Source organism: Lytechinus pictus, chromosome 15, assembly GCF_037042905.1.
Source record: "Lytechinus pictus isolate F3 Inbred chromosome 15, Lp3.0, whole genome shotgun sequence".
In the NCBI taxonomy this organism is placed as follows: Eukaryota; Metazoa; Echinodermata; class Echinoidea; order Temnopleuroida; family Toxopneustidae; genus Lytechinus; species Lytechinus pictus.
The window spans coordinates 12,248,755-12,272,330 of record NC_087259.1 but is presented as its reverse complement, the minus strand read 5'-3'; the positions used below and the strand labels follow the sequence as shown (position 1 = coordinate 12,272,330).

General features: G+C 34.5%; 1 protein-coding gene across 1 annotated transcript in view; it reads left to right on the top strand.

Moving 5' to 3' along the window:
* Window positions 1-20,820, top strand: part of LOC129277290 (adenylate kinase isoenzyme 5-like) — a 33,356-nt gene extending 12,536 nt beyond the window's left edge. The window contains exons 4-19 of the mRNA XM_064110722.1: window positions 1,378-1,550; window positions 2,271-2,396; window positions 3,978-4,175; window positions 4,712-4,805; window positions 5,361-5,452; window positions 6,591-6,654; window positions 7,277-7,333; window positions 7,874-7,948; window positions 9,429-9,479; window positions 11,279-11,442; window positions 11,929-12,045; window positions 13,162-13,353; window positions 13,800-14,208; window positions 14,426-14,703; window positions 15,174-15,368; window positions 16,805-20,820. Of these exons, the coding sequence (XP_063966792.1) occupies window positions 1,378-1,550; window positions 2,271-2,396; window positions 3,978-4,175; window positions 4,712-4,805; window positions 5,361-5,452; window positions 6,591-6,654; window positions 7,277-7,333; window positions 7,874-7,948; window positions 9,429-9,479; window positions 11,279-11,442; window positions 11,929-12,045; window positions 13,162-13,353; window positions 13,800-14,208; window positions 14,426-14,703; window positions 15,174-15,368; window positions 16,805-16,876 (2,357 nt within the window). The 3' untranslated portion in view covers window positions 16,877-20,820. The remainder of the gene's footprint in view (window positions 1-1,377; window positions 1,551-2,270; window positions 2,397-3,977; window positions 4,176-4,711; window positions 4,806-5,360; window positions 5,453-6,590; window positions 6,655-7,276; window positions 7,334-7,873; window positions 7,949-9,428; window positions 9,480-11,278; window positions 11,443-11,928; window positions 12,046-13,161; window positions 13,354-13,799; window positions 14,209-14,425; window positions 14,704-15,173; window positions 15,369-16,804) is intronic.
* Window positions 20,821-23,576: the final 2,756 nt, after the last annotated feature.

Sequence of the window (23,576 nt, the reverse complement as noted above, 5' to 3'; positions counted from 1 at the left end):
AGACACCTGCAGTTAAAAAAATGTGAAATAATTTCACAATACACATACATTTAACAGTATTCCCATGGGCGGAAATCCCAGGGGGACGCATCCCCCCTACCATTTGGAAAGGGGGGGGGGACACAATATCAAATGTCCCCCTACTATTTGTGGTCTTTTATGATGTAAAAAAAGCCTACTCGTGCCCCCCCCCCCCTTTTGAGAGCCATAATAAAAAATTTTTTTTGGTCAAATTTATTTTGGACAAAATTACCTTACATTTTGGGTGATAACCTTCTTCTCTTTTTTCTTTTTTTTGATCCGCCCTTGGTCCCCCCTACCTTTGGGGAGAGATATCTGCCCATGAGTATTTTTGTTTAGAAATTTCATCAAAATTTCCAATTTGTGCTTTTCAAATTCTTGATAAAAAAATTTCTTTTATTGTTAATTCAGAACTCTTGCTTTGTATGTAAGACCAGTATTTTCTCTGCTTTTATAAGTTTTTATGAGGGACTCTCTGACTGTATATGAAAAGAAATGAAGGTGTTTGAAATATAGTGACAACTTCCATTATCTTAATTGTTAATTTGTTGTCTAATTAAAGCAATTAAGTTCCTGCTTCAAATTAATGCTAATGACATTGAGCAGAGCTACATGCATTGATAACATGCACAATTTTATACAAATTACAATTAATCATCGGTGTAGTATACATGTATGTATGACATGCATCTTACAATGTACCTCTGTCAATTAGCACAATTTGTACATGCAAAATGAATTTAGCCATGCATACACATACTATTAGATTAATTCTTGTACAAGTATGTATGCAGTGCAATTGTGCAAGTGCATTTAATCATAATTGCTAATCCAATAAATGATTCAATCCTTTCTGAAAATCATATGCCTGTGCAGCCACTTTATAACTTCGTTATAAATGCAGACACTTACATGTAGGCCCGTATTTTGAACTCTGTTTTAACATTTTTTTTTATGGGAAGCTGAAATTTTATTTACGTTATTTGTTTCTCATGTTATAACCTTGCTCCTTTCCTCTGCTTTTATGGTAAAAAAAATAATTTTTTGATAGTTTATTACTTCCTGACAGTTATGAATAACCTGTGTATCAAATGAGCTGATAAATAGAACTTTTATGTTCATAGTCACAATCTTCTATCCATCTTTAAACCACAACTTTATCGTTAACATACATGTAATTGCAGAATACAGGCCTATAGACACTTGATAAGATGTAACTAGACTATATATATACATGTACATACATGTAGTAGCTGCATGTAGTGTTCACATAAACTTAGACAAATACTTGTTCTGTAAATATGATCGTTATGATTGCTTATTTCATTATAATCCAATCCTCTTTTCTTACATCAGGTGGCCCTGGTAGTGGGAAGGGCACTCAATGCGCCAAGATCGCTGAGCGTTACCAAGGTTACATCTATCTATCGCTAGGGACGGCGCTGAGGAGGAAGGTTGCTAAGTTTATGGAAGACGATTCGTGGAATAGTGTAGCTGATCTCATCAAGACGGGAGGCCTTGTCAAAGATGTGAGATAGAATCCTCCAAATTTTGTTAAGATTCTTCAAATATTAATTTTTCAATTCGAGTCAATTTGCATTTATTTCATTCTTAATTACAATACAAAACATGAGACACTATATTAACAAGTAAATGTAAAAATGAAAATGATACTTGAAAGGTGGATTTAACTGCATAAATAAAGCCAAGAGGCCTTGTACAATCATACTCTTACAATGATTGTTCAATGTTGGAAAAGTTTATTGGGATCTATACAAGCTTGTATAGGAAATAATATGTAGTTTAATTTGTAGAATGATAGGTAGGTGTCAGTGATGTTAAAATGGTGAGAACGTGATTCATGTTTCAAAATTAATTTTAGCTGAGATGAACTGTGCCCTGTTGAATAAGAGTTATCAATATTTTGGTAACTATGGTAATATGGCAATATAATTATGGTAATCTAATAATGGTAATTACTGTGATTACATTGTCTATCAACCTATCAAAATCAAGGATTCAATCAGTATAGGTACCATTATTGATAAGTTTTACGCACTCAATAGGTTACAGTGCTATAAATATGTTTTTGTTTTGTTTTTCCTCAACCATATGTTTTGTTATTTAGGAAAAGGGCGTATTTTACGTGCATGTATGTGTGAAAGGTTATATAGTGATTGTTTAAGTCTAATTGGTAAATTTGCAATATTTTCATAGTATTTCATTCATTTCGATTTATTTGACAATAGGACAATACTTTTGAGATCTTACAACACAAGATTGAGAAGAAATTGAAGAAATACCCAACAACGCTTGGTTTCATCATTGAGGGATTTCCAAGGACCATGTCACAAGCTAAACTATTTCAGGAGAAGGTAAGAAATTCTTCATCTTGGTCATAGTCAGGGTTGGGCTCAATTACAAGGTAATTGATCAATTACGTAATTAATTACATTTTTTTTTAGTAATTGTAACTAATTGTATTTGAAATTTTAAAGGGAAAGTAATTGTAATTGTAATTGAAAAAATGTAATTGATTTCAATTACTGTCAATTACTTTTAGTTACATTCAATTATTTTACAATAAACTCTCTTAATTTAGGATTTAATTTCATCATGACCTTTTTCATGTCAACTGCCTCAGCATCAAGAGTGTAATAGGCAGAATCCGTGCTCTTAAACCTAAACCTTTATCTCGTTAGTTTCTCTGTAACTTAGAATTATGCTGAAATAGATGGTGCTAGTACAGCGTACATACAAATTGATTTCATTTATGACTTTTATAGAAAGTAATTGAAATTGTAATTGAAATTGACAAAAGTAATTGGTAATTGAAATTGATATAAAATGTAATTTAATTGAAAAGTAATTGTAATTGAACATTTCTTCAATTACTTATTGTAATTGTAATTGAAGAAAATAGCCCAACCCTGGTCGTAGTAGTAGTACATATAGTCCTTCATTTAGAATATTTTGTATTGTCTATATTAGTTTATTGCATAGTACTTTTTTAGTGGAGAATCAAAAGAAAATTACTAGAACTGAATTTACATTTTAAGGAGTAGAAAATGAGGCAATAAAAGAACAGGGAGAACGAAAGAAGATATTCAAGAAAATCTACATGTACATGTGAAGTGTTATGTCCCTTTAAGTAGGTTTCAAGCTGACATTTATGATAATGAATAGTACCAGTCATTACACTTTTTTCTGTATCACCTAACACAAGAGCCCTACATTATTACTTGCTTTTACGCACTAATTGTTTCAAAGAATAATTCCTGCTATGTCCCCCATTTACCTCACCTGAGTTGAGTGCAGCAAAAAATTGACAAATTTTTTGCAGTATAAGGAAATCAACAACCTCTGATCTACATGTACTTCACCATAATTCTTCCAGAATTCAAATCCATCTGAATTCCATTGAATTGAATTGAATTGTATTGTATTGTATTCAATTGAATTCAAAATACATGTATGCCTATTATTATTATTATTTTATTTAATTCAATTCTATTGAATTCAATTTAAATGAAATTCAAATCAATTCAATTCAAATACTATCCCAATCAATTTAATCCAGTACCAATCAAATCAAATGAAATAAAAATCAAATTGAGCTATTTTGATTTGATTTCATTCAATTTGATTAAATATAGGCCTCCTGTGGTCTTCCTTTATCATTGCTGTATATGAATATATATGAATAATTTGACAATATTTTCTTCATTTCCAAGGGGGATCCACACTTTACAAGCTTTGCTTTTAGTGGACCCCCTCATTTCCATTTATGATCAATATTATACTGTTTTTTTGTTTTACGAAGTAAGAATGCTCGTCTGTAAAATTGTACTTGATTTATATATTACTTTGTATTATTTTTTTGAATGGAAATGAAATAAAAAATTGAATTGAATTGACTTAGAAGCATCTACACTTGATTATTATCTTATTAACAGTTTGGGTCCCCTGACCTTGTCATCTCATTGGACTGTGATGAAGTGCGTCTTAAGTACCGTCTTGAGAAGAGAAAAGAGACCAGCGAGAGGGTTGACGATAAAGAAGATGGTGCGGTTGCCAAGCGACTGGAAGCTTTTAGAGAGCAGACGTTGCCTGTTGTCACTCATTACAAAGCCAAGGAAGGCCTTCTCAGAAGAGTAAGATGCGATCAAATTATTTCATGACATTGAATTGTTTTTGTATATTATTTTGTTCTTCATGTACACAAATACATGTAGTGGACCGTTTTCCCTACTGTTTTCATTCACCAGAACAACTATTAAAGCCTTCATTGTGTTAAAGGCAGCAATACAGGATGAAAATACTTTGAGAAATTCTCCACATTTTAAGAAACGAAAAAACACTGTTTCTGTCAGTGTCTGTTACATTTCTATTGAATGTGACTATTAAAATCTATATTTGTGTCATTATTTGCTAAGTAAAGAAGAGGAAATTGATCAGTTGTAAAAATTGAAAAAAATCATCCTGATATTACCAATGATGCATGATGATACTAATCGTATAAAAAGAGATGTTGGGAAGAAAAAAATCAAACTATAATTAAATAGTTCAAATACATGTAGTTTGATCGCAAATTTTCAAAGTAAACAGATGAATGAATATAAATTGCTCACTTCCATTGTGGATACTTGGGAGGCCGTAAATCAGTATTACATGTTTTTATTTCTTTTAGATAAATGCAGATCGAGATGAAGATGAAGTTTTCTTCGATATCGCCAATATGATCGACAGTCTCTTCTTCTCGCCTAAGACTCCAGCACCACCAGGTAAATATGATGTCAAAGGCTGAATTAAAATTAGTTTGTAATAAAATACTGCTGGGTGGTATTTTGATATCATCAAACTTATCCTGGAAGTGGTTTATGGTACACCATGTGTAAAGTCCAGAAGGGACTAAGATAAAAAGTGGATAGAAATGGAGGTGAAATGGAAAGGGAAAAAAATGGAGGTTGGGAAGTACATGTAGAATATTCTTTTTGAAATGAGTGTAGTCCTTAAAAGGACTGTAAACCAGAAGGAGTGGAAAGCTGAGTCGTGGGCAGCGTGAGAGGCTTGAGGAGATGAAAGAAGGCTGGCTTGGGTCGGTGAACGATGGAGTAGCAGCAGGAGGAGAGTAGACTCAACGTTTTGGGCAAGTTCACTGTCCGTCTTCAGGAGAAGACTCCTGAAGACGTGAAACAATTTTTTTGGATCATTGCTCCCACCACTCCATGCTAGGGTTCTTTCCCTTATTGTATTGCAATCAAGGAATTTAATTGCATGTATTCATGGAAATATTTCATAATTTTAATGTGGTATTTAAAAAAAAATTGATTTATCAGGTACAGCAGGTAGAGGTGGGAAATCAAGTCCCCTCCCTCCAATCAAAACACAGAAAGAAGATCAAACAAATCAAGAACAATCACAAGCAGAGGTAAGAATGATTGGAAACTAGATCTTTGAAGCAAATAAAGTATCGGCAGCAGACGATTGTTGATTTGAAACTGATTGAATAGCATGTCAAATTATATGCCTTTAAAGTTTTTGTAGATACATCTTCAAGTCTGACATTTCGATCATGATTTAGGGTGATGATGATAATGGTGGAGTCAGTGATGATTACATGATTTTATTGACAACGGATGAGATTGATGATGATGATGATGATGGTGATGATGATGGAGGTGATGGTGATGATGATGATGATGCTGATGATGCTGATGCTGATGATGATGATGCTGATGCTGATGATGATGATGCTGCTGATGATGATGATGATGATGAGGGTAATGATGATGATGATGATAATGATGATAATGATGATTATGATGATGATAATGGTGGAGTCAGTGATGATTACATGATTTTATTGACAACGGATGAGATTGATAATGATGATGATGATGGTGATGATGATGATGGTGATGATGATGATGATGCTGATGATGCTGATGCTGATGCTGATGCTGATGATGCTGATGCTGATGCTGATGATGATGATGATGATGATGATGATGATGATGCTGATGCTGATGATGATGATGCTGATGATGATGATGGTGATGATGATGATGATGATGCTGATGATGCTGATGCTGATGCTGATGCTGATGATGCTGATGATGCTGATGCTGATGATGCTGATGCTGATGATGCTGATGCTGATGCTGATGATGATGATGATGATGATGATGATGCTGATGCTGATGATGCTGATGATGATGCTGATGATGATGATGGTGATGATGATGATGATGATGATGCTGATGCTGATGCTGATGATGCTGATGATGATGCTGATGATGATGATGATGATGATGATAATGATGATAATGATGATAATGATGATTATGATGATTATGATGATGATGATGTTAACCATGATGATGATGCTGCTGATGATGATGCTGATAATAGAGATGATGATGTTGATGACGATCATGATGATGATGAGGGTAATGATGATGATGCTGATGCTAACACTGATGATGCTGATGCTAATGCTGATGATGATGTAATAAATTACGATGACAGTTAAAATTAAATTTTTTGCCTTTGGTATTGCATTTTAGGCTGAAAAGGAAGCATTGGCTGAAGAAGCACTTGAATTACTAAACAGTGAAGTTGCTGTGGATTGTAAGTCAATATACTATTCAAAATTCCTTGTGTATATAAAACATTTTTTTTTTCATTGTTTTCTTATTAGATTAAACAATTTGTGCTTTGAAAGATACCAATGTTTCATATCACTCTGAAGAAAGTAAAATTATGTATTTTCATATGAGGCCTAGAGGACATTACCATTATAAATCAACATTTTTTTCCAATCGTATAGTGTATAAAATATACAAATATGCTGCAATTCACATCATTGTGTTTGTAAAGGCATATTTTTCAAAATGCTCTAGTCCTGCATGGCCAATAAATATGCTATCAAATTCGTAAATATATGTATATTAATTCATGAATATGAATAAGCTGTTAATAGTCATGTGTTTGAAACTGAAGATGTTTTTTTTCTTAATACAGATACAAGATACAAGATAATTTCATATGCCTATGACGAATTCAAGCATTATATAGACAATTAAAAAAAATGCAATTTGCTTCGAATGGTTAAAAAAAAATGATGTAATATACAATTGAAACAATGTGTTAACAATAGAAAACATTGTACGTGTAAGTAAAATAACTTACTACAATATTAACAATGATGCTATTTCTTCCTTTTTTAATTGATTCTTTCTTGTGTTTTTAGTGGTTGTTGAGCCATCTGTTGAGAAAGTGGATTCAAATGCACCCGCAGGAGGCGAAGGTATGAGCTAGACTTTCATCATTGTTCTGAAGTATACTCCAAAATTAGTGATTATACTTAGTAAGAAAAATTGTCAATTTGGAAGTATATTTCCTCTGCTATTTTCTCTTTAAAGCCATCGTGAATTTAATGATAGGTGCCACATGTGATCATCACCATTCTATTTTATAGTGAGACCTACATGTATTAAGAAACATTAAATTCCTAACAAGAACTTTATTACATGAGGTGTAATAAAGCTGATTTATTTTTGAAAGGATTGTGTAGACCCCACTCATTAAAAAAAAAAGGAAAAAAAAGTCAAATATCATTTATGAAATTAATAGTTTTTGTTTCAACTGGGTCTTAAGCTTTTTATTTGGGATTTAATCATTTCATAAAGTTTTTGTTATGTATATTATTGGTGTTTTTTTTTTTTTTACAGAAAAAAATGAACAAATGACTTGTGAACATCTACATATTTTTAGTGAAGTAGTTTTATTTTGTATAATGGATACATTTGAATATTGCTTATTTGCTTTAATTATTTATTTTTTTCAGTGGTAGAAGAATCAATAGTTGCAGAACAAACTCCAGTGACCGGAGGTGATGATAGTACACTGCCCTCTTCACAAGGTTTGTATCAAATCACTGCTGCCATACATGTATCTGTGAAACAAATACATGTAGGCCCAAATTCACAAAGGTGGTTTTAAAATCATCAGTTGAACCCATGGTTTATGCAGATTTCCTGTATAAAATACGCTTATTTACCGCATACATGTATATCAAAAAAATGTCCAATGCTGATGCGCTTTTGTCGCAGTGCCCCAAATTGACACCTGTAATTGCCGTGGTTATCCATGCTAAGTTCATGAGTCCACTGTTTTGAAGTAATAAGTCCACTCTTCAAACAGTGGACTCATGAATAAAATAGCGTATTGTAAATAAGCGTAATTTGTGCAGGAAATCTGCCTAAATCATGGGTTGAACCGATGGTTTTAAAAACCGCCTTTATGAATTCGGGCCATGGCCGTTAATGATTTACATGTAACTATAGATGGACCATACAGTACCTGCATTCCATTTTGATAAGCACAGCAGCAGCATCCCCCCTTATCCCAGGAAAAAAAGAATGAAAAGGAGAAAGAAAAAAAAATACGTGTACCAAAAATAATAGATATATAAAGATGAAATGTGAGGAAAGATAGTGCTTAAGGCCCGGTCCCACTGGCCGACGGACACAAAACATATTCATAATGGATACAGCGGACAAGCAAAATTTTGGGGTGGCTCCATCCGTTTTAATCTGCTCCAGACAATGGATGAAATGGACGAACAATAAAATAACAGTGGACGGATGCTCGATGGATATAGAGCGTATGAAACACGGATGCAAAGAGTACACAACGGATACATAACGTATTCCTACGGACGGATGGCAATATTCTTTTCTGTTTTACATCCTCTCTGCATCTGTAAGTGCAGTGGGACCAAGCCTTAGACTACACAGTAGCTGCATCAGGATTTATTTATTAGTGAATAAGATATTGCCACCAAATTGATTTTGCACTCTTATGGATTAATTATGCAGTGTTGATCTCTAAACTAGAAGAAAGAGATTGACATTTGACATTATTTTCAATGAATGGTAGACAAAAAAGAGAGGGTGAAAAAACAGGATTATGTTTGGAATTTCAAGTTTTGATCTATTATTCCTATGAGAAGTTAATTCTATGCCAAAAGAAAAGAATTTTGCTTCATACATATTAGTCATGGCATACATGTCATTCTGTCAAAAGGTCAAGATCTCAGTAACATGTTTTCATCTTACCCTTCTGCAGTCCTTGTTAACGCGATATCTTCAGTTTATAACGTAACCTAGGCTCATATAATTTGGTGTTTATGATACTAGCATGGATCCCAGGAATTCTATTGATTTTGTGGTCAGAAGGTCAGGTGAAGTCGCCACCTTCCACTTTTCCTGCTTGACCAATAACTCCCATTTTCTGCTTTACAGGCAAGCGTATTATGTGCTCGCCTTAGCGACACTCTTGTCCTACAATGACAACATAGCTTGAGAACTTATCATTTGTTGCAATTCTTTTCCTTGCAGAAACAAGCCAAGAAAGCAAGCTAAAAGACACCAAGATCATTTTTGTCGTAGGTGAGTCAATTGTAACAAAATAAAACCAGTGACATTTTATGATAAAAACAAGGTGTGGTGCTGAAGGGGGTAACTGTCCCCCATAATTTGAGAACAAGAAAGAGAGAGAGGGGGGGGGGGTAGTTAGAGAAGGGGAGAGAAAAGAAAGAAGAGTATCAAAAAGAGAGGTGTGTGGGTTGTTACTCTATATTACCCCTTATATTTGATTTATATTAAAAAAAATTACATTACCATACGTAGGCATTTCTCCCTAGCCCTTTTAAAATATTTTGGGTCTAGCCCTGGAGAAAAATTATGGAATGCATACATGCACCTCTTAACCCCTTAACGTGCCATGAACACATATCTGTGCATCCACTGAAGTGCCACGAACACATTTTCGTGCAATGGTCATACAGCTATTGTTATGTCTATTGAATTTTGAGGAGTGCATTGCATGCATGAGTGATTCCACGTTCAGTTCAACTTATGGTCAAGAGGTTTAACATTATTGTCTCAGGAGTGATTCCTTTTTTTCATAAATAAAACAATTAAATATAGACTCTGCAAAAAAAATATGGCACTCGCTGATTACAGCGAATGGCACATTAAGAGTTAAGACAGGTGCACACTATGCGATTTGTTGCAATCCGAACTTCAAATAAATTGTAATAACATTTGAGATGAACATTCCCGCCAATAAAAGATAAGAGCTCAGAATAGTGGGAAGGACTACTGAAATCAAAATTCAGTCTACCAAAACCTCCTTGTAGGAATAAAAGCATATTCAATTTCAAATCGTAATGACGTCATATCGGCTGCGACTTGAAGCAGATTTGGACTTTAATCCAACCGCAGCTAGGGCTTGCCGCTAAGCAAAATTACAATTTTATTATTTCTAACATAATGTTGAACCTCAAATGAAATAAATTTTTTTCTTGGAACCTGCACATTTAGCGATTTATTGAAAAATCGCGTCCCATCGGATCGCATAGTGTGCGTGGGCTTAACGTTGTAATCTCCATATTTAAAAAAAAAATGCTGGTTCCATGACATTTGCTCTGGCGACAATTCTGCTATAAATTCCTCTCACTAATTGGATTACCAACATCAACCCTGGGTTTAACACTATTTCCCTACCCTAAACCTAACATAAAACCCTTTTGCAACCCTAACCCCAACCCCCCATCTCCGGAGCAATTCGGTGGATTCACAATATGGTGCAACATCTATCGGTTGCAGCGAACAGGCCAATTGTCTAACTTCGGGGTCGACATCGCACAGGCGCAGGAAACGCACAGTGCTAGTTTACTGTGATGCTTCAAAAATGAAAACCGTATGACAGGAATTCACAAAAAACGGTCTAAATTTCGCACAGAAATATGCGGGCAATTTCTTCTCCCACCTCCTAGATCCTAGTAAACGGCATATCCGGTCGAGCCACGTCTGCCAGCGCTGAATAATTGCTTGCACTTTAGTACTAGCATGTGCAACAGATGTCGACTTTTTTCCATGAGGCATTGCAAATTTTGGCCTGTCCGCTGCAACCGATAGGTGGCGCACCGTATTGTAAATCCACCGAGTTGTCGCAGGGGCACATGCTGTGTCACCCAGGTGCTCGAACCTATCAGTAGTGTCTATTAGTGGGAATAGAGTGGGTGGAATCTCATTTTCCAAGTACCATGACATAGTTCCCCAGTTGAAGCAATTATTATCCCCTGATTAATAAAAAAAAAAAATCTGATTTGAATTAAAAGAATTTTGAATATTGTGTTTGCGAAAGGCATGGTTATGAAAGATTTCAAATCCCTGTCATATAGGTGGACCGGGCTCGGGCAAGGGCACTCAATGTGCAAATATCGTTTCCAACTATGGCTTCACTCACCTGTCCAGCGGTGACCTCCTGAGGGCAGAGGTTGCGTCAGGGTCAGATCGGGGGAAAGAGCTTACTGAGATCATGGAGAAAGGAGAGCTTGTTCCATTGGTAAGTAGTAGTTAACTCATTACTGAATAATGTCATCATCATCATCATCATCACCATCATCTTTACCATCATCATCATCATAGTTGTATTCATTTTCATCATTATTATCATCCTTTTCACGGTCAATGTCGTCATCATCATAATCATCTTCATCATCATCATCATCTTCATCATCATCCTCCTCCTCATTTTCATCATCCTCATCATCATCCTCATCATCATCATCATCACCACCATCATCATCATCGTCATCATCATTATCCTCATCATCATCATCATCATCATTCTCTTTGTCCATCACTATGACTTTCATCAAAGTCTGTGTCTTTGTTGTCATTCTATTCACCATCATCATCATCATCATCAACATCATCATCATCATCACCATCACCATCACCATCACCATCACCACCACCACCACCACCATACGTGTCATGTTTTTTCATTAGGTTTGTACAATACCTTTTATTTCTCCTAATTATGCAGGATGTTGTACTAGCAATGCTGAAGGAGAAGATGATGGCTTGTGCTGAGACATCGACCGGTTTTCTGATTGATGGATACCCAAGAGAAGTTGAACAAGGAGCAGAGTTTGAAAAACAGGTAACTGTTTATAATCTGTATATCTCTTTTCTGTAAAGCTAGGGTTACTCCGGAACAGAATCAGCTCTCCGAATTAGAGAGGAATTGGTCCAGAATAGGTCCCAAATCAGAGCAGAATCGCCAAGAATTGACTCCCCAGAATAACTCAAATTCCTCCCAGAACCCAACTGAATTTCATTTGAATACATCCCGAAAATGGCCAAGTGAAATTTGTTGTGGCCACATTCAGGAGTATTTTGGAGGGTGTTTTGAAATGTTCAACACCAGTCAAATCCCTGCACGAATGGTCCTGAATCCCTCCCAAATTTTCTCACATTCGGGGAGGGAGAACAGAATACTCCTAAATCCTCTCGAATACGTGTACTCTGATTTGGGGAGCTCCCTGAATCAGATACAAATAGGTTCCGAATCTACAGAATCCATCCGAGTCAGGCCATATTCTGGCAGAATCGGTTCGAAATTTATTCGGCAGAATTCGGTTTTGGTGTAACCCTGGTTTAACAGCACATAGTTTTAGAACAGGTCATTTGTGTATATAAAGTTAGTGCTTGGATATTTCTCAGCTGAGAGGGGGTACTCGTATCAGATCGGGTGTGAGTCTGAAAACTCCTTACCCATACCCACACCTTAGGGTCCTTTTAAATATACAATATCGATGCTTGTTTTTGAGAATTATTTTCTAGAAAGTCAGCCTACATCTAAGGAATTTCTGACTTTAATCCTGGCAAAATGAGGGAGAAATGAGAGGAATAATACAAATGATAAGAGACCAATGTCTTAGGATTTTTATCAAAATGTCACCCTCCCCAGCGCATACATAATATACACGTATATGGGAGTGCATGGATACATTTCTGATATTCATTAGTTTGTCTTTAAAGACTACCCTCTATTCAATGTATCTACACTTTCTGACACTATCAAATGATGAGAATCTAATTAGCTGTGATCAAGGATTTGTAGATGGTAAGGCTAAGTAAAAGTGATTGAGATCCCTCTTACAAGGTATGTAACGACCCCGTTGCAACTGTCAATCTACAAAAGAAAGAAAGAAAGAAAGAAGGAAGGAAGGAAGAGTAAATATAAAGAAAGTATATTTTCCTTTGCTGCTTGCAGATATCCGAGTGCACTTTCACGCTGTACTTCGAGGTATCCGATGAGACGATGACAGAGAGGTTACTGAATCGAGCAAAGACCAGCGGACGAGTTGACGACAACGAAGAAACCATTAAGAAGAGACTCGCTACATTCCATGAATTGACCAAACCAGTCATTGATTGCTATGCAGAGAAGGGCAAACTAAAGAAGGTAAGTGATAGAGATATGTTCATGGTTTCTTTTCTTATTCTACCATTTACAGATGCTTGCCTTAGATTGTATATCAACCGCTTTTAAAAATATTTTCTAGGTCATTTTCTATCAATGATAATTTGGAAGTGACTTGAAGGCCTTCTTAATTGAAATGGGAATTTTCTTGTTATCAAATGTTTTGAATTACACAGTTAGATACTAATGATTATACTTGCTACATTTGAACCATAATATTTTTATATGAAAAGTTACTTTATCAAAGGTTTTGAAATGCTCTACAGTGATTCAAAATAATTCCAAGCTGTATAATATTTCAATTAAATTCCTGTCAATTGTCACTTCCTTTTTTTTCCCCAGGAAATTCCACATTCAATTGTGATGTGAATTGTTTGCAATTTATAGGAGCTATATTTTATAGTTCACGTTTGGATATTCCTTTGCAGGTCTCTGCTGAAGCTGGTCCAGAGGAAGTCTTCTGCCTGGTGAAGGAGGTCTTTGACGGGTGCGGTTTCAAGGTGCAAGTTGCACCCCAGACTTCTGAAGAGTCTGTGCCTACAGAGGGTGCCGGTGAGGCAACGGAAGCACCGGCTGAAGCACCTGCACCATCTGATCCACCAGCAGAGCAGCAGGCAGCGGAAGCAACAGCTGAGGCTCCGGCTGAAGCTCCTGCCGAAGCTCCAGCTGAGGCATCTGCAGATGCTCCAGCTGAGGCACCCGCAGAGGCACCAGCAACCGAAGAAGCACCTGCAGAGGCACCAACAGAAGAGGCTGCACCTGCTGATGGTGCAGCAGAGGCTGAGAAGAAGGAGGAGGAAAAGGCTCCTGCTCCTAAGGACTTCTTCTTTGTATCTGGTAAGCAATTCTAATTCCGGAAATAAGGGGAGATGCTTTCATGGGTTGTTAAAACAGCATTCATTTCAGAAGTCCTGTTTATTTCATTGAGGTATAAATTTGTGATATAAAGGAACTTATGTATTTATAACCCAGCTTGGTACTTGCATTTCATTTTGCATTAGCAAGACAGCAAACAATATTTCTCCATTATCTTCTGATTCTGTCTTTTTCAAAGGTGCCCCCGGTACAGGAAAGAAAGTAGTAGCCAAGGCCCTGGCCGAAAAGCTGAATTTCAAGCATATCTCGACAGCCGGTATCCTCTCAGAAAGATCCAACCTTGATCAAGGAGTGACCGAAGCCATTCTTGCTGCTCTAGCTCAAGGCTCACTGGTTGCTACATCCATTCTCATTGATGTCCTTAAGGTGATGGTGGCAGCTAACAGTGATGCTACAGGGTTTGTCCTTGATGGCTTCCCGAAGACCATGGAGCAGGTCGTCGCCTTTGATGAATCGGTAAGAGGAATTTATGTGACACCTGGATAGATCCTTATCATGTGATATGTATTTCATCGTAACCCTTCAAAATTGAATGAATCTCCCTCGTGTGATTCTGATTAGTTGAGGGTTTGTTGGCAAGTTTTACTGCAGTGAGCCAAAGGTATAGGCCATTAAGCCAGGTGCATTAAAAGGAAAAAAAGTGCAGTGGCATTAATCATTAAAACAGTAAATGAAGTAAAAGAAAGAAAAAAAAATGAGAGCAAATAGGAAATAGGAATGGGATAATACACCCAAATTGGCGGTATAACTGTTTCAGCTTTTATTTGTTATATTATGAGCATGTGGGCATCAAAAGAACAATCCTTTGGTATAGACCATTTTTTCATGATTTTCTCCTGAAATATTATGAAAAGAAGTTGAAGCTCATAATGACCATTTCAATCTTAACCACCCCTATCATTAATCTTTGCTTGTTATGTTCACAGGAGATTGGGCGGGTGACAGGCTTCATCCAGCTGGATGGAACGCGGCAGGAGGCTGAGGAGAGTCTGAAGGAGAAGAAGGAGGCCGGAGAGAGGGGAGAAGAGACGGAGGAGGTGGCCAAGAACAAGATGGACGCCTTTGAGAAGGAAGCCCCTGCCGTCGTGGAACATTTCGAGAAGAACAACAAGCTTAAGAAGGTGAGGCCTTTACTCAAAGAATCCTTGATTGAATTCCAGTTTGGGGTTTTATATGGCTGTACATACATTAACTTTTGCACAATTTTACACATATGGTTGGTGATCTATTCTTGTCGTGCTTATAATCAGATTTTAACTATGATCATTCCCATCTGTTTAAATTGGAAGCTCTTTAACATTCCCATTGTTTTTAAGAAACTGTATCTGCATTTTCATGATTTAATTAGGGCTTATAGGAAAGGCACTCCCATTATGTTAAAGTGACAAATTTGAATATCTTCTTTAGCACAAAAAGAAAGGGTCACCAGTCATGTGCAACTTGTGCTTAACTTATGCACAGCTTCATGAAATGATGATGATGATAATGATGATGATGATGGTGGTGGTGGTGGGGATGATGATGATGATGGTGATGATGATAATGATGATGATAGTGATGATGATGATGATGGTGATGATGGTGGTAGTGGTGATGATAATCTTGGTCATTATGTTAACAAATAAAGATAAGAAAAACAGAATTTTTAAAGGATGGGGCAAGGCCGGAATAAGAAAGAGCAAGTGAAATATTAAGAATATTACAGAAAATGGTTGAACAGTTCTTACCCTACATCACAGTGGCTTATTTGGGATCCAGTGATCACATTTGTCAAAAACACTAAGAAATTCACAACTATGTCATCATTTGTGTGTTCATACTCTTACCAAGCTGCCCTCTGGTTGATCTTGTTTATTTTAAAGTAACTGTCCAGTTGGCATGGATTCCTCTTTAGATACTATTCTATTTACAGTGGGTAATTACTTCAGCTTTTATTAGCTGGTCTAAAAGAGCCCCTGCATATTTGCAATTACATATTTTATATTTATGATATGAGCTAAAATTTGTAGTGGCTTTAGTTCTGTTTACAGCCATTACTGCTCTTGAAAACATCATACAATAACCTGAATATGCTGCAAAAGTCACAAGTTGTGAAAATATATGTACGCTAAGGAAATGATTTGTTAGTAAAATGTGTCATATAATTTGAGTTTTAAACACTGTTACAGATCAGGGCCCTGTCTAACAAAGAGTTGCGATTGATTCAATCAATGGCAACTATGAAAAGCCAGCAAAGTCAACATATAAAATGCATGTTTATATTGAAAAAAAAATCTAGATATGAATGTATATACATAAATTCATTGATTTCTTGACAATTTGGTGTGATCTTCTTTGTATAAAAAGGACAATTTGCAAATTTCCTGTAGAAAAAAATTATGACACTGATGGATTTCCATAGTTACGATTGATTAGATCAATATTAACTCTTTGTAAGACGGGGCCCTGACCGACATGACTTGGTTTATATTTAGATTCTGCATATAAGCAACACAATCTTTATATTTTCTATTTTTATCATTACCAGTGTTCTTGTCCTCTTTGCTTCTCCTTCCAGGTTTCGTTTAAAGAGGCTGCCAATGATATGTCGACCCTCCTTGACTCTGTGTCTGCCTTCAGTGGGGTTTGAGCCTCGATCATCCCTCTATCACCCTCCATATTTCATTTTTCATCAGATCAGCAAGTTTCTTAATTTGTAGAAATGAATAGTATAAATGCAAGTGAAAATTTTGTTTCTAAACGAAAATAAATCGACATGAATTGTCACAGTTACAAATGGACCATTTGCCTTTTAAAAATGTAGGTCTTTATCGCAGTTTACCACTCTTTGCCATTGTCATTTTAAAAGGTCAGAGGTCATCTATCAACTACTGCAGGGATATGTGTTATGAGAGAGGCTGCTTTTACAGTTTTTTGTTGTTTTGTACTGAGCATATGTTTTTTTTTTTAAACATAAATTAACATTTTTTTGCACTTTTTCTTGGTCAACAATCTGGTAGAATATCAAAGCTCTAAATCTGCACCAAGCAATAGAGAACTCCATTTTATCTGACATGTTCAAGATGGTAACCAGTTCGTTTTTCTGCTGATTGAAATATTTTGATCGGCATAAAATCAACTACCTAAAGTTCCAAGATTGTCAAGCGATATACTGATTGAAAAATATATTTTTATCAGTCTCGTTTTTCATTTGACCAAATGATACAAGTTATAAATTACTTTTACATGTCATGGACAAAAGAACAAATCAATAAATCTAATGTAATGCTGATCAGGGGTAATGACAGCGTGATAAACACCTTTAGTAGCATATACCCCCTCCCCATATAGCACTCCATACAAATATCAAACATAGATGCTCATCAATTAGATGTCATATAAGTATAAAGAATAATAAACACAGTGAATTTTATGTGTTTGTTTAATTCTGATATTTCCAGGAGCATTGATAAAAGAATTTATTTCAATGAAGAGATGACTTTAGTGATATACTTGTAAACTGTTCAATTGAAAACAATGAAAAGACAATTTAATTATTTATGGTAGACTTTTGATGTATATGAGTTACTCAGAGTATGTTTATTGTTGTGACTTGAACAATCTTTTTGTGAAGGTGTACAAATCGTATTTGTGTTATACTTTTCAGAATTATTGAACTTATTTTTTTCTATCTTTGAGTAAAAAAAGGAGCATGTAAATATTCAATGCAAGTTTTGCATATGGTATATATATTTTTTTTTTGATGAGATGCCTCTTAAAGAGGGAATATGTAATACATGTATGATCATTAAATTTACAAATGGAATTAGGTAATATTGCACTTTGATTTTCACATGAACCTGAATGTTTTCAGGGTTTCCCCTTTCGAAGCTTGGAGTTTTGGAGAGATTTATTTTTATGTAATTTCTTGACAACCTCCATAGACTGATGTCTAATAAATATATCCATGCAAAGGGTTACGAAACATATGTACTTTAATGTGTGAAACATGGAACACTTCAACCATCTGGGGTAGCAAAGCAAATCGTGATTACTTTTGAAAATTAATGTCAGTTTTATGACAAAATTTACATTTTGCACTTGAAATAATTCTACATTCATGGCTTGGCTTACAGACCCTTTTCAAAACTGCATCAAATGTATTGTTATTTAACTCTTGAAATCATTTTATAATCATTCATGTGGTTTAATACAGACCCTTTTAAAAAGTGCATCAAATATATAGTACTATTGTTATTTGTAAAAAAAAAATTCTTTGCTATTTGTGTTAAGATGTTGTGTGTTGATGTGAATATCCTTTGCTCATTTGTGAATGAAGAAAATGTAATCATAGATCTATGTAAATTGTTGGTCAAAACCGTCCTCTATATAATATATGTGAATATAAGTGTATTGCTTGTATGTGTTGCAGAAATAGCTATGCGAGACCATATGGTGTCATCTATTGTATAAAGTATTTTTTTGTCACAAGATTATTTTGCTATAGAAAAGTGTTACTTTTGGTTTGTTAGGTCGAGTGAATATCCACATTCTTTTGATTGTGTGTCTAATAGTACAACTTTCCATCCAAATCCATTGCTGCCTACAAAAATTGTTGTTTTCTAATGAACTGACAGATTCGTGTGTGAGCATTCTTCATCATGTTTGTGTGTGTATTTTGTAAATCTGTATATTACCCAGAAACAAAAAAAATCAAATTTACTACCGGTACAATAATGTTGGAATAAAAAATGAAATAGTAGGGATTAATGTGTGGGCTAAGATGCTTTGTGATTTAATTACCCGACTTTTTTTTTTTCTTTAATCAAATGATGTCTGATCTGCCCCCGAACCCGTGTTTTCTCTATATGTGTATATATAGTATGTAATATAATTATGTAATTGCAATTAATCATAAAAGATTAATATGAATGTGGATTTGAACTGCAAAAGCAATAACACATTCTAGGAAATAATACTTTCTAGGAATTTCATGCAACAAAACAATCAAATAATACTATGTTGTGATAAACAGCAATTGTGTCATTTAATCTGAAACAGCTGTACCAAAAATATTCATTATCCTCGGCCGGATAATATCTTGAGCCTTCAAGTTACTCATTCTCATATTTACCAGCTTTTGTAGACTTATATGGCTGTCATCAAGCCTAGAAATGCCTTTGAAATAAATGAGTCTGATTGACTTAGGTATATATTCTCGTCATTTATCCAGCTTAGATCTGCAATAATTCACTTGCGTGAAGCAGAAATCCCTGTTGGAGCAATATTTGCCTCTTAATTATTAACATACTAACATATAAATCTAATGTGAAAAATTTAGAGTTTGGAGCAGCTTTAAACACACTTTTCATAGACAGAGATATAAAAACCATTAGTTCAAGAACTTGAATTTGTTCCAATCATGCTGTTGTCAACTTTTATTTTTAGTGCATAAACAAGCATTAATTAATTTTCAAACGGGCCATAACCACTATAACTTGAGAGAAATGTTTTTGTTTAAAATTTCTTATATATACAGTTATCTAGAAAAAACAAAAGAATCAACTTTTTTCTATTGCTCTCAATTCTGACTAGTAATTTTGAACAACAATGTTAAAAAAACCCCAAATAAATCAATTTGATCAAGAATAAATATTGAAGGCTGTAGATTAATGTTAATGTTACTGAATTATTTTTTTGACAAATGAATTATTCTGCTGCAAGTTTTTCATGTGACCATATTTCAAAATTTTTGTTGAAAATTTAATTTCATTGACTAATGTGATATATGACTTTGTGTAGAAAATAAAGGAAAAGTTATTCTTTTCTCTCAATTATTCAATGCACATTGATAAAATCATTCATTTGTATAATTTGAACCAATTTCTGCATGATCCCCCAAGTACTCATCTTCTCTCTTAACTAAGGTAGTATATACACATTTTCAAATCTCAGGAGTATATTTTTATTATTATAGTCTGTTTAGTAGATCTAAAGTAGAGCGTCACTATACAAGTAATGTATCTGCATGTAACAGGTCATAATTCATTCCATGCCCACACAAGTATGTACCATCTTTAAAATATTTTGAAATTTAAATAGATTATAAATAATCATTCACACTGCCTGATCATCTGAAATTGAATTTATTTTCATTTTGAGATTAAAACTTGATATAAGATTACCGGTAATAAGAAAACAACAGCTGCTATACACATATCTTTATGTTGTATAATGTCAGATTGTATATATATAGTAGTTTAATAAACTATAAATTTAGGGACTATTTCATATAGATCAAATCAAAGTATCATATTACTATAATAGATTTTTCATTTTTTAATGTGAATATTTTTTGTAAAAAGATTAATTGTGGAACAAAGTTGCTTATTACAAATATTGCACACTGTTTACTCTGAAATTGTAACAATTAAGATAGAATACTGACTGTCTCTCATAATTATGTAGACTTAACAAAACATAGCTCTAACAAATAATAAGGATTCTTTCTATTTTTGTATATTTATTCAACTGTCAGTTTTTGCAAAGTGTGGCACTTGAAATATTAAAAGAAATTTATTAATAACTATGAAACCTTGTGATATCTATATCATTGTGTTTTCTTCCAATTATGATGAGCAGATACTGGTTTTGTAACTTGAACATGGATTTCCAAATAAGACATCAAGCACAATAACTAAAAGACATAGCAAAATTTCAATTAACTTTTTATTTTGTTTGTTAATTTTTAAAGGACAAGTCCATTCCCAACAAGAAGTTGGTTTGAATAAAAAGAGAGAAAAAAGAACAATCACAACACTGAAAATTTCATGAAAATCGGATGTAAAATAAAAAAGGTATAATTTAAAGTTTCACTCAATTTCACAAAACAGTTATTATGCACATTTTGGTCGGTATGCAAATGAGGGGACTGATCGTAATTTATTTATTCATGCATGTTCACAATGTACAATGTAAAAGAATACACAGATAATATATAAATATATATAAAACAAGCCATGATATAATGAACATACAAAGGTGTTGCAACATAAGCTAAAAGCTTGACTGGTTGGAGCACCTTTAAACTGGTTTTGCATCCAAGAAAACAAAATAAAAAATGTAAGAATAGGGAAAAGAGGAAAGAAAGAGAAGAATATAAAAGTGATCGACTGCCAAGATATAACATTTAAGTTTCAAGTTGTTATGAATATATGGTGATAGTAATTCAACAAGTTAAATTCTTAATCTTCAGTTACGAAGAAAAGAAAGAAATAAAACAAAATTACTTACGTGTATACGTTACTAGTACTTTACAGATTCTGTAATTTTTAAAGATTGTGCTTTACAGCCAATTTATAAAAAATGTAAGGTTTTCAAATTTCGAATATTATGTGGAAGAGAATTCCAAACATCTGAACCACGGTGTCTGATTGATTTATGAGCCTTGCGGTGCGGGGATTAACCAAATGTATGTTCGATGACTGTCTTGTGCTATATGAATGGACAGTGCTGTTCCCAGGTGCTGTTAGGCTGAAACATTGAAGAAAATGAGTCGGGCAGCATATTGGCATTAAAACGAAACATAAATAAGGCAGTTTGCAAAAAATGTATATCTTCTACCTTCAAACACTCACTTCAGCTTTACAAATAAGGGATTTGTATGGTCTCTGTAACCAGACCCGGCATGTATGTACCTATGCGAACTGCTTTCTTTTGGAGGAGAAATATATTGGTAGTTGACACTTTAGATGTAGCCCAAAGAACATTGCAATATGAAATGTGTGGCAGTACAAGAGTACTTTATATCATCAAAAATCTGAACATGTTACACCTATTCTGAAATCACTTCATTGGCTTCCAATACGCCAACGCATCATTTTCAAAGTTCTTCTCATGACGTATAAAATAATCAATGGCCTAGCTCCTGAATACCTCTCTAATCTCATTTCTCTCCGCTCTTCTAGCTCACTCAGACCACTTCGTTCTTCAACAACCTTGCAGCTTACTTTAGGACCACGTACAAATACCAGTTATGGGGATCGAGCCTTTTCCGTTTTCGCTCCAATCCAGTGGAATAAATTACCATCTTACATCCATAATGCCAACTCCCTTGATCAATTTAAGACCTTGCTAAAGACCCACCTTTTTAATGTATAGGTATCAGTTGTGGGTTGGTCTATATTGAGGTGCACATCTTAGTTGCATTTGTTTGTTTAAAATTTTGCTTTGAATATATCAAGGTTTTTTTTTTTTTTTTTTTTTTTTTTTTTTTTTTTTTTTTTCCCGGTAATTTAGTTGATAGGCAGAAAACTGAGCGCTTAGAAACACCTGTATTAAGCGCCCTACAAATGTTATAATTATTATAATTATTATTAATAATATCCTAACATTAACAAATGTTTTACCCTATAATAATACACCAATATTTCTAGAAATTTTGGTAACAATTTGACATGATCACTCCAGTCTACATTCTGATTAACATACACACCTAGAAACTGTGTACACTGCCTTTGTTCTATTTCAACTTCATCTACATTAATGCTTATTTGTTTGTTACCAGTAGATTTCCTCCCCTGAAAATGAACAAAATTTGTTTTTCCTAAATTCAGGGATAATAGGTTACTCCTAAACCATAATGTCAGCTTCGGAAGTTCTGAATTCAGTCTAGAACATTTACGTAACGATGTGAAATGAAAACAATAGTATCATCTGCAAAAAAAGTGTAATGCAAAGCAGCTGAAACATCACAAATATCATTAATGTAAATGAGAAATAGTAGTGGGCCTAGAATAGACCCCTGTGGGACACCACATATGTTAAACTAAGAAACATCCGAGTTTGTACCCTTGTAATGAGTATAATTGTCTTCTAACAGATAAATAACATGAAAACCATTGTTGTGCGACACCTCGTATTCCATAGTGGTCCAATTTACAAAGTAGAATCGAGCCTCAAAGCTTTACTGATGACTTCACTATTTCTTTTGTAGGCTCTATTTGTTATATGAAATATGAAATATTCTAAATTTCTCCTAATTGTCATGTGAAACAAAGTTTTATTTCTCCCTTGGCTGCACATGTTGAATTACCATTGTATTATCAGTCAAGTTGGCCCTTACTATCAAATTGTAAAATTCGAAATATTGTAAAATTCAAACAATTAAACACTAAATAATGAATGAGGGACATTATCAACCTTCTCATTTGCATGTCACTGAATTGTGCATACTGAATATTTCTGTTTTGTGAAAAATAGTACCGTAAACAAAACTTTCAAATAAGATTAAGATCATAACTTTCTTATTTTTGACATCTGATCTTGATATTTTCAGCGCCAATATGCTT